The sequence below is a fragment of the Leptosomus discolor genome, chromosome 1, assembly GCF_034619465.1.
Source record: "Leptosomus discolor isolate bLepDis1 chromosome 1, bLepDis1.hap2, whole genome shotgun sequence".
NCBI lineage: Eukaryota > Metazoa > Chordata > Aves > Leptosomiformes > Leptosomidae > Leptosomus > Leptosomus discolor.
The window spans coordinates 169921984-169939460 of NC_141391.1; the positions used below are offsets into that span (position 1 = coordinate 169921984).

At 36.8% G+C, this 17477-nt stretch overlaps 1 protein-coding gene across 1 annotated transcript in view; it reads left to right on the forward strand.

The window, feature by feature from the left end:
• DCN (decorin) overlaps window positions 1-6706 on the forward strand; it is a 35250-nt gene extending 28544 nt beyond the window's left edge. Inside the window, exons 5-7 of the mRNA XM_009958584.2 lie at window positions 854-947; window positions 5432-5570; window positions 6512-6706. Of these exons, the coding sequence (XP_009956886.1) occupies window positions 854-947; window positions 5432-5570; window positions 6512-6706 (428 nt within the window). The remainder of the gene's footprint in view (window positions 1-853; window positions 948-5431; window positions 5571-6511) is intronic.
• The last annotated feature ends 10771 nt before the right edge of the window (window positions 6707-17477 follow it).

Sequence of the window (17477 nt, forward strand, 5' to 3'; positions counted from 1 at the left end):
ATCAGCCCTCCATGAATCTGTGGATTTGAAGCCAAAAATACTATTCCTATACAAAACAGAAACATTTGCTATTTAAAAATTACTTCATTGTAAATTGCTAAAAAATAAGAACAGCTTCAATATAACCTATAAAAAAACCACGAACCAATACATACCAGAATGGTTCCAATCCAGAGGAAATTATATTCAATTTATTCATACTTCAGCCAGCAGATTGTTTTGAAATAGCTGGAAGCTTTTTGAAAGTTAATACTACGTGTTATTTCTTTCTTCCCACATTTCCTGTTTTGGATGTTTCTTTGAGGGACCTCAGATAGTTAAAATATTTGGTTCCAATTTTCTTTTCCTGATAAACAGAATTTGCAAACTAGTATGTGCCCTGCCTAAAATAATATTAAAATTATTTTACCTCTTTGTTATAATCTCATTTTCTGCTGCCGTTATTTGTTAAGTATCTAGGTGCCAAATGTTTGTATGTTTGTATTTTTATGTGTGTGGATAGTCTGGCTAAAATGAAGGCTCTTTCTCTTACGGTGTTATATATATTCCATTTACATAATTATGAAGGCTAGAATTCATATCTGAGAAGAATTCCATTTAGGTATTTTTAAGAATTAACTGTTCTATGATCATCTTAGGAGCTTGGTCTTGTTTAATGCCAAATAAATTGTTACTAGGTGTTTTCAGTTCCTTGATTGTAAAAGTTCCTTGTTTCATTCAGTGAATTGTTCTTGGCCATGTCTAGTAAAGATAATTTTGTTGCTGTAAAAGAGCCTCAGTATAGCACAAGTCTTTTAAAAAAGACAGTAATCCAATTTTATCAAAAGTAATTTGATGATGTCCTCTCTTTCAGGCCTTCCCCCATCCCTTACTGAACTTCACCTTGATGGCAATAAAATCAGCAAAATTGATGCTGAAGGTCTGTCTGGACTCACCAACTTGGCAAAGTAAGAATTCATAGAATCATAGAATCATTAGGTTGGAATAGACCTCTGAGATCATCAAGTCCAACTGTTGACCTAATACCACCATGCCCGCTAAAACATGCCCCAAAGTGGCGTATCTACATGTTTTTTGAACACCTCCAGGGATGGTGGCTCCACCACTTCCCTGGACAGCCTATTCCAGCGCTTGACCTCTCTTTCGGTAAAGAAATTCTTCCTAATTGACAATCTAAACCTCCCATGGTGCAACTTGAAGACATTTCCTTTTGTCCTACCACTTGTTACTTGGGAGAAGAGACTGACCCCCACCTCACTACAACCTTCTTTTAGTCAGTTGTAGAGACGCATAAGGTCTCCCCTCAGCCTTCTCTTAAATTCATATCTTCTTTTCACATAAGATGTTAGTTGAAGTTGTAACCACCACACACACAATTAGGACCTGTCATTCTTGGTTTCATGAGCGTTATCATCATTGAAGCAGTACATAACATAACAGAAAAATCTTCTAAGGACCTGTGTGCTGACTTAAGAGAACAAAACACTTTTTTTTCCTAACAACAATTTCCAGCTGGTTTTGAGTGATGTATGCCCAGAAGAAGTATTTCTTTGATTTAAAAAAAAAATAAATAGGAAGATAAAGAGAGCAATCAGATTTTTTAATTATGTCATGCTTCTTGCATTTTATTTCCATCTTCGGTTTATGCAGTTTTCTTGGGACCTTGCATTGCTCATTGCAATTTGAGGAAAAAAGCACAGGGGAACCAAAACTGCTTGCAATAGTGTTTCCTTTGTTTCTCAACAGAAGAAGGCAGAAAGCAGAAATCAAAGAAAGATTACCGAGCAACAGGATTTAAGTTTAACACTTTTTATAGTAGCTTGGACAGTGATTTAGTGCAATGAAGTATACAGTAACTTAACATGTATTTTGAATATGGCAATTGCAAGTGATAAAGCTTAGAACAGCTTTCTAGAGCTTATAAAATAAGATATTTCAACTCATGATTGATATTCATATTGAATCAGAGATTCATTCCTGCTCAAAAAAGTCTGCTCTTGGGTTTTAATGTAAAAATACAAATATCAAAATTATCAGTCAGGAGGCTATGAAGCGAGTTATTGTTTATGGTAGAGGCTTTGTATAAAATATAACATTCTCCAGAGAAATGATAAAAATCCTTCCAAAACAAGATCATAACTACTTAGGTAGGAGTAATTTACTTTACTGGAGTAGGGAGGTGTGGGGTGTGTCAGCAGGCCTACAAATGACAGAGTTTTTCTGCTTTTTCACATTCACTCTTGGAAAACACTACAGGCAACATCACATGGACAATATTGTTGGAATTCCTTCTTAAGACATAAAGTTTCATGCAGCAATTGCTGATGGGCTGCTAAAAATATCTAACCTTGGTCTGCTTCTATTGTGGCATAGTGTACAGAGAAATAAGATACTCTGTTGATAGTGGTGTGGAAATGTGGAGCTGCTCAGAGCAGGCACCAAGTCTTAAACTGCTCTCTGGCCTGTTCTTAAGCAGGCAACAAGCATAGTCAAAATCCTCTTTTGCAAATTTGAAAAGTAAGGCAGAATACAGATTGGTGAAAAAGGAGAACATTGGACATAACAGAGTAGATGGATGAAGAAAGGAGGGAGCTATGGGAGAACTCCGGGACATCATATGTGATAAATCTAAGGGGCAGCATGCCCCTTATGCCACAGAAGCATGCTACCAAAAACTAGCTTTTATTTACACACTTAAGTCTTCAGGAACATCAGTACAGGATCAGACCACTCTCCTCCTGGATCATGTCAACTCATGCTCGACAATCTAATAGCTGCCCTAAAGCACAGTTACTTTGAGAAACAGGTCATTTTTCTGACTGTGTTGAGGTGTTTTGAACTGTAAAATGTTCCACACAAGAGCTTGGTGTAGATTTACTGCTCATTCTCTTTTGAATTCTTGAGTTCTAGCAGGCTGTCAATATTTGCCCTTTTTGTTTGTTTTGTTTGTAAAATTACTCTAAGTCTTTCAAAAGTCTTCACACAATCCTGTGGTGGAAGAAAAATAATCTCATGGACGTAAACCGAAACAAAACCAGCTTTGCTGGTTACATGCAGGGATGAGCTCCATGGGAGTATATATACATTAAACAACTGATGTTGTTAGTGTCTATATCTTATTAAAGTTTACTGAAAAGATCTAGCTCCATACACTGGAAGTTGCATCAAGCCCAGAGTAACGATGATGTTCAGCATCATGAAGTTTATTAAAAAAAAAGTAAAAATGGGCCAGCAGCGATGCTAGCAACAAAAGAAAATGAAAAAATATTTGAGAATATCTTCAATTTTGGGGTATGTTTTTGATGATGCTCTTCAATGATTTAGAACACTGTGACTAAAACACTGGAAAAATGTTACGCGTTCCCTAATATAAAAGGTAGTAATACGTCAATGTATTAAGCAACAGTGATTTTAAAAATTCTTCCCTTTTTTTTCCCATGGGAAAAAGAAGAGAGATTAAGACCTTATTCTTTCCTAACACTCTTAATCATCCTGTATTTTACACACTAATATTGACTTATTTCATTTATAAACATAGCCCTGAGTGGCTAAAAGTTTTTTTGTAACACCTTTAGATGGGCTGTAATTACACATAATTTCACTGCTTCTGGGAGTTAGATCCACGTTTCTGCGGACTCGTCCAATTTCACTTTTTCCCTAAGAGACTTTCTTTGCATGAGCTAGTGCAGAGTTGGATCTTGTCCATCCCTATGGCGTGTGAAGGGGTTACTTTTGCTTCAACAGACCAATATGAAAGTCAGAACTGCTTTTTTTCATGCGGGTCTCCCCAGGTGTGACACATCTGCTTGTAGACCTGCATATGTAGAGAGCATATATTTAGATATGTATCAACCAAGAATTTATAGCCTTCTGCCAAAATGTGTGGTTTTTTTCCCCAACCCTTTTAAAGACGTTCAGTATGAGCACCCATCACTGAAGTCCTTTGCAGACATTCTGTAGATCTTCAGATCAAATTGCTCTATAAGACCAAATCCCCCAAGCTTTCCTAAATCTTGTTGTACTCTAATCAAGAGGAATTTTGTTCTAATAACTTTTGAATGAAAATTCTTCCTGACCAAATTCTAGCAAAGATATGAGATACTGGGAACGGATTTCTGAGTGAAATAAATTCCTGTTGATGTCAGTGGGAGATTTTATTAAGTTCTCCTTCGATGTTTAATAGTTTGACAACATTGCAATGTTTAAATGAGTATGATATGACTATTTGTATTATATGTATTACTAGTTAACAACATCTTTCTTTGACTGTTCATTTTTACAAGGAAAAGTATAAAATGCACTTCCATTCTTGGACATCATTATTTCTGGAAATGTCTCTGCCACAAAGATTGATCAAGAATTTTTAATTCTGTGATTTTATACTATGTCCAGATTCTGACTGTCACAAGCCACAAAGAATTATAAGTAGTAGATTACTGTGAATAAGACTTTCTTTAAAAGTAGTTATCCATAACAAGTTATTTTATTACAAGGATTCTGGTTACCTATATTGAATTCTTTAACTGATTCAGTTATTAACAAATCTCAGAGCATTTTTTCTCTCAAAATGAAAAAAAGCTTGCTTAAAGAAAAAGATAAAACAAACTAGAGAAGTAGGTTTAGCCTTTACAGAAATAATTTTCCCGAAGAAGAACACTCCTAATGACAACAACTTCTGCAGAATTTCCACTGAACTCCTCACTGCAACACAGAGCTTTGTAACTTAAAAGAGTCTCTTGAAAAAATTCTGTAGTTTGCTAATTGCAAACCAAAATAGTATTAACATACAGAGATAGGACCAGATTTTTCAAATTGATTATAAATTGTACTAGTAAACCCAGAATGTGGATGTATAAAGCAGGAAGGATGATTTTGTGATGAAAGCTCTGGACTGGAACCTAGGAGAAATGTGTATGTCCCACTTCTGTGTCCTGTTGAACAGATCATTACATATGACTCAGCTTCTGTTTCCAGTCTGTAACATGGCTCTAACTACATAAGTGTCTTAGAAGGATGTGGTGAATATTTAAACTTAACAGTTCTGGTCACCCTGCGTTATGTAGTTTGACAAAGAAAGTTACAGCCAGTGCTCCTAAAGTCATAAAAGAAACTCTTATTCAGCTTTTAAGGAAAGACTGGTGCCGGTGGAGGTACAGGATGTACTTACAGTGAGATTAATCATATAGCTCATGAAAGTATGCCGTACCATGGGCACAAGTTGAGTGATATAATGATAGTTATGATAGATTACATCAGATGTCAAACTTATTTAAATATGTTTATGTAAACTAGTTCTCTGTGGTAAATATACCTCATGCATAATTCTGAAAATTAGCCTGGTCTGTTCTCCAACAGTAGTGTAGAGAATCAATCAACTCAAGAAAGATGGTTATGTGGGTGACTAACATCTTTTTTGTTTGTTTGTTTTCAGGTTGGGTCTCAGCTTCAACAGTATTTCTTCAGTTGAAAATGGGTCTCTTAACAATGTACCTCATCTGAGAGAGCTCCATTTGAACAACAATGAACTTGTCAGAGTACCTGGTGGGCTGGGTGAACACAAATATATCCAGGTAAAATTTATCGTACCACCTCAGAGAGCAGTAGTTGAAAGATTCCAGATAGTATTTGTGTGGTTATTCAGTCTTGAGCAGAACCTTATACAGTATTTGTGCAAAAGGTGACTTGATGCAAGTTTCATAAGCTGTTGAATAGACATGGAAAAGTTGCATACAACAGGAAGACTTACTCTGATTTTTGTGTGTGGCTATGGAGATGTACAGATCTGGAGGTGTGTATTTGTTATCTCTGTGTGTCTCAGGGGACGCAATAAGTATGGGATTATCTGTGCACTTTGATTATGCATTTCACATCAGCAGTATTTTTGAAGTCTGTGTGGCTTGATAGCTAGAAATATGGCCTCTTGAAACAAATTAGAATCTGTCTTCACTTGGACTAAGATTGTGCAGGAAATAAAGCTCCCAAAGAATGAAGACTCCCAAATGTATATCACCACTTGCATGTAGTTTGGGAAAATTCATCAGAAACGGTGACTCTGGAGCAAAGTAATATTCATCAGCTATTTTAAATCATCATTAGTGATTACTTTGGCTCTGAGTCCTGTACAGTTGTACTCATGAGAATGAAAGCATTAGATCTGGAGAGAAACCAATTAGCACCAAATACATTCTTTATATATAGCACATGCTTCTGAACCACAGTACTGAATTAAAAATTCCACATCTTTGACTCCCGTTTTGGTCAGAGCATGATCAAATTACAGTAATGTTATGAGATTGCCTTGCAGTTTCTGCTCTTTCTGTAGAAATTATTTCTAATTGGGTACTCTAGGTATTTCAAAAGGTAAGAAGAATCAAGCATTGCTTTGGAAAAATTGATATATTGTTACTCTGTATAACATTGCACAGCACATATCGAGTATTTGACATCAAATCATTTATCTGATTTGCCATGGTCGCTCTATTTCTCACTTCTGTTGTTCTATGCTTTTCAGGTGGTCTATCTTCATAACAACAAAATTGCTTCGGTTGGTATCAACGACTTTTGCCCTCTTGGCTACAACACCAAAAAGGCTAGCTATTCCGGTGTGAGTCTCTTCAGCAACCCTGTGCAGTACTGGGAAATCCAGCCCTCTGCTTTCCGATGTATCCATGAACGCTCTGCAGTACAGATTGGAAATTACAAATAGATGTCTAAAGATCGGGTTCGGTTGTGTTTCAGCTAAAGTACCTGTTGTAATAGGCCTGTCAAAAAATTGTTGCTAACAATTAATGCCAAATACCAGAACTTCACTTTAAAGTGGAGATGATCCATCAATGTAGAATAAATGAATCATTACAGATGTACAAGATCAAACATACCATCAAAAAGAATTGCCAACTGTGCTTTAAACTGACTTATTTCAGCCTTCCTTTCCAGCATGCTTTCTGTGGTATTTTTCAGTTTGCTGAATGCTACAGGTTTTCAGATTCCACTGTATATGAGATTCGGAGTAAATATTTGTCATGTTATGATATATAAAAAAAAAAAAAAAAGAAGATTGTGATTGAGGTTATTTTTATAGCCACACACACACACACAATAGTAGAGGTAAAAAAGACTCTCTAATAGTCTTGAGACTTGAGAAGGTGAGAGTTACCTCCTTTAAATTTATTTCAAGCCCTGGAGGTTTAAAAATATCCACTATAACTCTAATCTAATTCTGAATGTATCTACTTAGCAGAGGCAAATAAGGTTGTTGCTAATGCCATTGGGGGAAAAAAAAAATAAATTCTTATTGTACACATAGTTCTTTAAAGTTTGCCATTCTTCTAGAGCAATGCTATTCAGGATTAGACTAACATAATCCTATTGAACAAAATAATGAGTAGTCTGCAGTACAAAACCTGTAACCTATGTCTGAAGCTCAGTGACTAAATTTCTCTAGAGCAAATCCCTCTCACCTTAGTCACAAGAGCAGTTTTATTGACTTCAGTGAGACTGCCTTGCAGAGTATGGTACTAGGGTTTAGTCATTGGTATCAGTCCATGTATATATCTAAACCAAAAATAATAGCAGTTCACTGTTCACTTGTTCTGCATTGTACGTTTGTCAGCATCCTTTCTTTACCATTTTTGTTTTCTAAACAATGTTTTTAGTTGTCAAGTAGAGATATGCAGGCTCCCCATCTGATGAATTTGTGGAATTTAGATTATAAGCAAACTCGTAAGTATAGCAAAATATGAAGCGAAATAACTGCAAGGCCTAGCTGGACATTGCTGGGACATCATTTGTAGAAGTATCTTCTTAGAGCGATTTGAAGCCCTCTGCAAATTGGGATACTTCAACTCGTACCAGTGGGTAGCAAGCACATCAAAGGTAGGCTGCACATTTCTACTATCAATCTACAAAGCTAAACATATACTCAATAAAAATGTCACCTTAAAAGAATCTTCTGCAGCCTCTTAATACTCCAAGGTCAATCTCTCTAATTTGTAAAACTTATATGTCATTTATATTAAAGAATAATGTAATACAGGCAAACTCCAAAGTGTTTGTCTTTATTTTCAGTTTTGAAAACATAACATAGTGTGTCAGAACTTTAACTATGATTAAGTCTTGAAAACTGAACATCTTTGACATGGTGATAGCTAAAGTAAGAGCAAGTTGCGTGAAATTCTCTTGCTTCAAGAAACTTTTCGTGTCTAACACTCATAGGTAATTTTTCTAGAAAATGAATATATTCTCTTTATAGCTCTCAGTTATTCAGGTAGTAAATAATTGGAAACAATTACGAATTATTAAAACCATTACACAGAAAAAGTATGTTTGCACTCTTGTTATCTCTCTTCATATAATAGCCAATGATTTGCCCAATTTGCATCTGTTTTTTCTTCTGGATTTCACATTTTCCAAGTTTTATTTTGAAATAAAACTAATAGTACATTATATCCTTCTACCACTGGAGGGAAAACGCTCCAGGAAATCAGCAATTAGCTTTTTTCATTTTGATTCTTGGTTGGATATTTGCTACTATTCAGAGAGAGACTTCATGCAGAAAGCTAAGCACTAGCATTTTGATAGAGAACAAAGGCATTGTCTTAGATTGAACAACTCTACAGGGTTTGTATGTACATGGTTCAAATTAGCAGATACAGATAACGTCTTACAGGAAGAAATGTATATAATAAATAATAACAATTACTTATTACATAAAACTTCATATAAACATAATCACAAACTTCACATTTCTCCCTCTGTGGCTTTAAAATTGCTCCAAAATAAGGCTTTTCTTTCAAGCCAGAAGCAACTTTTAAGTCTAGAAGAAAATATCTGAGTTTGGTCCTCCTCTGTAATACCCATGGTATGTCCCATACCAAGCTTGCTGCCCTCTGTGCTAAAGCACAAGCTATTCCTCATAAAATACATTCCCTGGTACAAGCAAGAGCTGCAAATATAACAGGACTTTCCTGATTCCCAGTCTTGCCCAACCATACAGAATAAGCAAATCCTGTAACATGAGACCTCAGCAAGATCATGACAAATTCAAAATCCAAACACACTGTTGGTTTTCCATAAATTCTGCAGCCATACCAACAATGTCTGACTGACGGGACCCTATCCACACACAGCATCTGCAAAGAGTTCAAAGCAGCGGGAAGCCCAATGCTTTTAAAACTGCTTTTCATATAAATACAGAACAGATGGCTCCTCCACTTAAAAACAAAATAAAACAAAGAAGAAAAAAAAAAAAGAGAAAGGAAAGAAAGAAAAAAAGAACAAACCCAAACAAACTATAAAAAGTTGGTTGGAAAGAAATAAGGGAGCTAAAGTAGAAAGCCTTTAGGCCAACAATGCGTCTCCAATCCCTCCATAAAGTATGAAGATGGTAAACAGTCAAGACTTTAGCACTCAAACACATAAAGGAATAAAATCCTTGTTTCCTGGTGCAACCTAAGTCATCTTATCCCTTCCTGCATCCCTGGGCCACAGAGGGGTCACTGCAGGCAAGGGTGTGACTGTGTCTCGAGTGCAAGAATAGGCCCTGCTAGGAAGCCTGAAACAAAACATATCCTAATAACCAGAGCATTCAAGCTGGCAGAAACAAAAGGTAAGAAATTAAAAAGTTGTAATGACAGTTCCTCAGCTGCCAGTATGATGGAAGAATTTAAGTGACATACAAAGGCTTCCTATTTCTTCCACTGAATATGAAATTATAAAAAATCAGAAATAAAATAATAGTACTTGCTTGCCTTTGCTTTTAAAACCGGTTTTCTAATAATATTTTTAAAATTCTATCTTTTCGTGATCAAGAAGACAGAATAATAAATTTATTGACAACAATGTATTTTCGGCCATCTTAAATTAATAATGCTTATGCTTCCTCACACTGCTTAGGAACATGCCTGAATAAATGTTTGGAATTCCCTTTTTCTTAAAGAGTTTTTCAGAATTATGGCAAATATTTTCTGTAAACTTTTGATACTTAGATGTACCATTTTTTCCCTAGTCATGAATCTTATTAGTGTTAATTAAAATCCTTGTGAGAGGATTAACATGCACCAGATTATGGATAGTCATCATATACTTGATTGCTGATGTATAAATGACACCAAATCTAATTTAATTTCCAGAAAAGGATCAACTCTTAAATCCCTGGCATAAACGTGCTGCTCTGATTTCCAGGCCTATAGATTTTTTTCAGTTCCCTCCACAAACCAGCTCTCCAATCCTCTAAACACAATGTCTGGCAATAGCTCTTTGGCCCATAACCTGGTTTTTTTTGACCTACTAGTGAACCACTGTGTTATGATCTTTTGCTGCTTATGTTTGTTACTTTTTAAAAACAGATATTATTGTTTACCTCAGTCATGCATACAATTAGCAGAAAGATGTGAAATTGCTTTTGTTCGATGCAAACATTAATTTCGCATATCTATTAAATCACATGTAAAATAACTAGAAAAGATTACAAAAGACTTTTTGATCCCACCACTACTCTGAAGTGCCATCTAGTGTCACTGAGGGACAGTAACAAAGTTACTGTTTGCTAATTGTGAAAAAGCAGGAGGAAAGATGTTTAGGAGGCTTTATGAAAAGAGGCTACTCAAATTCACATACTTACTCTGCTGTTTTGCTTTTTTTTTTTTTTTTTTTTAAGTCAGAGTACATAGCTGCGAAATCAATATCCTTTTTGTATGTCCACAGTCAAATATTCTTGCTTTGCACATGGATGTGTTTTTGGTCATCCTCTCTGAACGTACACAGTGCTCTGAAACCAGTTTTGCTACAGGGACTGGCCTACATCTCTGTAATTTTTTTTTTTTTTCAAAAGAAGTGGCCTTATTTTCCATGGTCATTACCAAGCTATTGCTAATTTTCCATTCCAAATTTTAAACCACCAAAGGGGTTTAATCAGTGCTAATTTAGTTGGAATAGTTTATTCAGTAAAAAGAAAAAAGAAATTAAGGAGCATGTTAGTGAGAAGTTTGCACAGCAGTGAAGGGAAAACATGGGCTGTGAGATGTTCGATATTAAATGCATCATTTTCAAACCGAAATAGTGGAACTAAAAACAGTTGACAAATTTTAGCATAAAACCCTAACAGTGCTCCAGCAGCTCCAGCTGCAATTGAACAAAATAGCTGCGCATCTCCTGAAAAGACACAAAATGTGGTTTAGTCTTTGAATTAAACTCAACACAAACACTCAAACAGCTAAACTCATCAATGGGTACATTCAAAGTGACATAAAACAACCTTTGGCCTCCTGCCCTGCTTCCTGCTTTGGAAGTTCAGGGCTGTTAGTGTACCGTAAGCCCCTGAGGATCAGTCAGGATGCAGGCATTACTGAGGACTGCTCACCCTGCCTGTTAAACTCCATGCTTTCCTTTCTGAGGCACAAAGATGTGGTTTCTTCAAAACTGCTTTGTCAGGTCATTCTCTTACTCAGTGTGTACATTATGCTGCTTGAAGGCTTTGGAGATTACCTCTATGTGTGTGTCTTAAATCAGCAGACCAGAAGAATGTTAATGCTCTGTTACTGCCTGCTTAAACTGGGACTTAAATCTGTGGGAGAAAGTGTGGACAAAACTATGAAAAATTGTATTGTTTTAATCATATATATATATATATATATATATATATACAAACTTCTTTTTATATTATAATATAGAAAAAAGGGAATTAACAAAATCAGAGAATCTACAGTGTGATTAGAAACAGTGATGTTTGTGTTTCTGAATATATATGTACGGCTGCAGCAAGCAACACAGTAAAGAAGTTTTTGGAAAATAATAAAACATTGTAGGCCTTGCATCTGCAGACATTTACCCACATGAATAGTTCCAATGTTTTCAGTCAGAGGAACTGAAAGCTACAGATGGGCACTCAATTTTTAAGGGAAATTGATCAAAAGATGCCATCCACTGTCTAAATACAAAAGGCAGTTTTTAAACAAACAAAAAACTGCATAAACTACCTCTATCCAGAAAAGTTTCATCCAAAGAATTGTCGCAGGTACTGTCTTTGGCTCACACTCAGATAGGGAGAAGACAAATATTTGCAAATTATGGTTTCTGGTGATAAATGGCATGATATTTTGCTTATAAGCACAAATATTAATCTGTAGTTTTTGTTGCGCCTAGCATTTGGCAGAATGGAAAGCAGAATTTACACTGCATTATTCTATATAAATGAATACAATTTACAAAACTTTTTATTTACATATCTAACATGAAACCGAGCAAAATTCCAGTTGTTTTTTTTTTCTCTGGCTCTTTATGTTATTGACTCAATAGCATTGAACTATATATATAATATATATATATATAATCATAATTACACCTTTTATTCATTTTGAACTAATATATTAAACTACATATTATATTTGAATGAAAAAGCCTTAAGGATTTTGCTACCGTTTTCGCAAATTTCAGGTTTGGACAAGTTACTTTATTACTTCCAGATGAAGACTTTAATTGAGATGAATTAAGCTAGTTCTCCACATAGAAACTTTTTGAAAGTGTTCAAACCCCAATATAAAGGCATGGAAAATAGGGACCATATGTCTGCTACTAAATGCATGTTAGAAAGCCCTTTCAACAGGAAAACGCAGAACGAATTAAGCTAATCATGCAGTATTCTGCTGATGAATCCTTTCATCATTTAATGTCAAGGTATTGAAACTTTGCAGGAATCAAAAGATTATAAAGAATAAACCAAATTCCAGAGTGCAGGGAAAAAAAAAAAATTCAAAATGCATAAAATGATCTTTACATGAAAGACAGAATCATTCTAAATATTGCTTGGCTATGTTAGAAAATCTAGACAACTGAAATGTTTCAAAAGGCTTGTTCATTTCTGAGAATAATCCTTCAGAGATTTGTCCATACACATCATTCTAAAGTGGAAGGAGAAAGTGGGTATGTTACAATGAAGTCTTTAAACAAAGCGTTGTCTTTGAAGTGTTGGGTAACGGAGAGTGACCGAGAGATCCTAAACCTCAGGTGATTTAATATTTCATCATGCCATCACCAAAATGAAACAAAAAGATTAAACTTTTGGGTATTTTTTTTTCTCTTCTGTTCCTTACTGCTCATTTTCAGCACCAAATTCTTTAAAGACATGCTAATCATTTTTGATATATAGTAGGCGCTACTGCAGTGTAAGTTATAGGGAGGCAGAGGAGATTGTGTGAATTTTTGTTCAGCAGATGCAGATAATTGGATTGTTATGGAAAAAGTTAAGTAGTTAGGCTCCTTACTGCTGTCAAAGGACTAAATTACTGTGAAATGGTAACATTTCGTTTGAACTTCCTTGTCAGAATTGTGACCCACAGGATTGTTGTGTTCCCTACATCTTAGGCAGTGGGAATGTGCTCAAGCTGTGGAAAACTACAACAGAACAATGATTTTAGATTATTCTGCAGAGTTGAAAAAGAAAAAGAGAGCAGGAATAGGAATTAGAGAAGACATGCTCCATTGACCAAAGTTCTGCCCTACAGAGGAGGAAGCCTCCCATCCCCCTCCACCCGCTCTCACAGTTCAAGTGAGAGAGAAGAGATAAAAGAGCTTTCTAGCCACTCGGCTACCTCATGTACAGCTTCTGGGATGGTATGAGAACATGTGTGGTAGTACATGACCGTATGTGAAGCTCATGAAGGTCCAGACAATCCGAGTATGAGTCTAGACTGGGTGACAAATGGATCAAGATCAGCCCCACAGAGAAGGACTTGTGGGTGCTGGCAGATGAGAAACTAAATGTGAGTCAGCAATGTGCGCTCACAGTCCAGAAATCCAATTGCATCCTGGTCTGCATAAAAAGAAGCATGGCCAGCAGGTCAAGGGAGGTGGTTCTCCCCTTCTACTCAGCTCTCATGAGACCACACCTGCAGTACTGCATGCAGCTCTGGGGTCCCCAGTACAAGACAGACATGGACCTGTTGGAGAGGGTCCAGATCCATGAGAATGGATAGAGGGCTTTGGTGCCTCTCCTATGAAGAAAAGCTGAGAGAATTGGGGTTGTTCAACCTGGAGAAAAAAAGACTCCAGGAAGACCTTATTGCAGCCTTTCAATGTATAAAAGAGGCTTATAAGAAAGGGGGAAAGAGACTTTTTACCAGGATCTGTAGTGACAGGACAACGGGCAATGGTTTTAAACTGAAAGATGGTAGCTTTAGGTTGGATGTAAGGAAGACATTCTTTATGTTAAGGGTGGTGAGACACTGGAACAGATTGCCCAGAGAAGTTGTGAATGTCCCCTCCCTGGAATTGTTCAAGGCCAGGTTGGACGGGGCTTTGAGCAACCTGGTCTAACGGAAGGTGTCCCTGCCCAATGCAGGGGGTTTGGAACCAGCTGATCTTTAAGGTCCTTCCAACCCAAAAAATTCTGTGAATCCCTATGCAGTAACAGGGCCCTGAGTACACCAGGAGACTCTTGCTGCCATGACCATAATCTTCCAGAGCCTCTGCCTACCTAGACAGCTACAACTTATTGTCCCAGAAGCTACATTTGAGCTGAGGTCCTTATCTTTTCCCCAAGCCTATTGTCAGGGTTCAGCAAGAGAGGGTGCTGTGCAAGGGAAGGCAAGCTGGGAGCCAGCAGTTACACAAGGCGGGGTAGTAAGCACATGAGCAAGGTGCACAGTCCCACAGCACCTAATGAAGAAGAGCAGAGCTGGTTTGGTGACTGTAGCCAGGGCTGGCTAACCATCCAGTGACAGACGTCCATTGAGGCTGCAGGTCCAAAGTCAAGCTCAGATATCAAGTCAATAAGATAATGCCACGTACAAAACCAGGCACAGCGTACCAACAACACAGCTAGGGCTGGGGTTCAGCTTAAATACAGTTGCAGGGCCAATGGGTGGAGGCAGCATGATTGGAGAATGTGGACGAGGCTGGTGCGCTTGGGGCCCAGAATATGGTGTGTTGTCACATACAGAGCTTGCAAAAATCCCCAGTCACTCCAACAGCTTTGTTTTCAGGCTTGAAATGTGAGAAATAAAAATGAGGATGCTCTTGGCTCCAAGCTTAACAGCAGTTTAGACATAAAGAAGATAACTTTTACTAGGCTGAGGCACATAGGCATGGAGCAAAATGTTCAGCATCACCTGAGTGAATTACAAGCCCAAAAGCTGTTTTCTAAGACCTTAGAAGCCACATTTCTGAAAATGTTTTGACAAGTGAATATGTGACAAGTCATTAGTGGTGGCTTTCAGGAGACGGATTCATGCTCATTGGTAAAGCAAACACCTTCTTCCCCTCATCATGCTTTGAACTAAAATGTTGTGGGCTATGACCTGCACATCAATTACCCACTTGCTTGAAAGAAACCCCTCATGTTGGTTCCCTAGAAAAGTCACCAGCCTGAGACAACACAAATCTCTATGGGTCTGGACACAGGGGACACAAGGATGCAGGCTCACACATGTGCTCAGAAGCAGCCTTCCTCGTTCATCAACATTTGCATGCCTCAAAAAACCCTCTTACTAAGTACCAGAGAGGACAGGAGAAAAGCAGGAAAGCCTCACCAAAACTCTGTTACAGAAGATGTGGGTCTTTCTAATGTGATCTTCCTGTTTATATGATTTTCTGATAAGCAGGTACTCTTAGGGTTATTCAATAAATGTGCTGAAAGTTCTATGACAAATGCAAAGAGTTAACTGGTAAAACACAGTGTAAAGCCCTTTCATTCATGAGCAAAGTTATTCTAAATGTGTGATGCTCAGCTCTGGAAAGAAGAAGGTCTCATTCTGCTTTCACAAGATTGGAACAGGAACAATTGGTTTTGCTATACTGCAACTGGCTAGCCATATTATCAAAGTTATCTATGGGATAGGAACATAACCTAAATTATAGTGTTCCTGACTGGTACTGCTCGAGCTAAGTTTGTGTCAGCAATTCTATGCAAAACAAGCTTTTCCACTTAAAAATTATTACTCTGTTAAAGCTTGGAATCAGATCTTATTTCTGGAACATATTTGTTTCTCTTTTGAAAATGAAAAATCGTCCATTTATCTCCTTTGAAACTTCAGTGTAAGGCAAGACTGACATACACATACAAACACACATACAAACAGACACAAATTTTAAGAAAATGGTGAAAACAATGAAATTAGAATTTGATAAAATTCAAACTGTGGTTCATCTAATGTCAGTAGACCTTAGGACCTGAACGTTTATTTTCTTATTGGTTGTATTCCATAGTCTAAAGCTGCATCTGTATTATTAAGTCAAACCATGACATTTCCAGCTCTGGACCAACTAGTGACTTAGCCCCATCTCTACTGTAAGGGTATCCTACCCTGTGAAACAGAGTAGTTTCATTTAAACTCTCTATTGAGAGTGGTAAGTCCCAAACCGTGGCCAGAAATTGTTCAGTTCAAGCTAGAATGATGGAAAAGCCTATTCTAATAAATTATTATTATAAAAAAATGACTTGTTTGTGCCAGGGGCACTATGCGATTTACTGGTGTAGGTAGAGCCAAAGGGGAGGTAAGTTACCCATTTACTAATATAGACTAATTTTAAGTGTGGTGGCATTAATATTTTGCATTGATCTACACAGACATAGACAATGCTGTTACTTGATTGCTATCTGAATGCTTTCCTACTTTTTCTTCTCAGTCAGTTGTAATGCTTTCTTCAGCCCTTCATGAAGTTTATCTCTGTCTTTTCATATCTTTGAACAGCAGATAACATGGAGTTCTAATCTTATTGAGAGGTCGGAGGAGTTATTTTCTTGCCATATTTTACTTTCCATACCTACAATCCGAAAGAAATTACACCTCAATTACAGAGAAGGAAAGAAATTCCCTCTAGGTTGGCTTCATATGGCTGTTCCAAAAAGGTGCAGTTTCTCTGAAAATGCTATTCTGTTTTGTAGCATAACATATCTATATAAACTAAATTAATTTTAAATACTAAAAAAATATGAAAATACTAGTGGGAAGAAAAAGGGATAGACATTGACTTCAGTTTTTGGTCCAAATCAGTTTGCCATTTAGCAAACAGATGTACATGTGTATAAATATACAGATACATAATTATCCAAATACAATTACTAAGTGCTTTCTGAAGTCCAAAAAATACAAATGGATAAAGAAAAAAGAGTGAGGCTAAGTAGACAGAGGTTTAAAATCTGTGGGAGGTGAACAAAAATACTTGGAAAGTGGCGTATTCTCCTTAATCAACACAGGATGAGGGAAGAGTTGGTACAGCTTGTCCCTTTTTGGGTTGGATGGAGGGCAAATAAGACCTTAAGCATTCTTGTGTCAACTCAAAATAAGCCTATGAAAGCTTGTTATGCAAATTCTCTGAAATTGTTTCTGTCTTTTCCAATGTCTATAACTTATACAATTATCTATGAAATCTATTGAAAGCTTTGCTTGACTAAAACAAATCTGTTCAGTGAGGACTCAGGTGATGATCTAATGGAAGCAGAAGACTATCTTCTAATTTTTTAGTTGACATTTCAAAAAGTT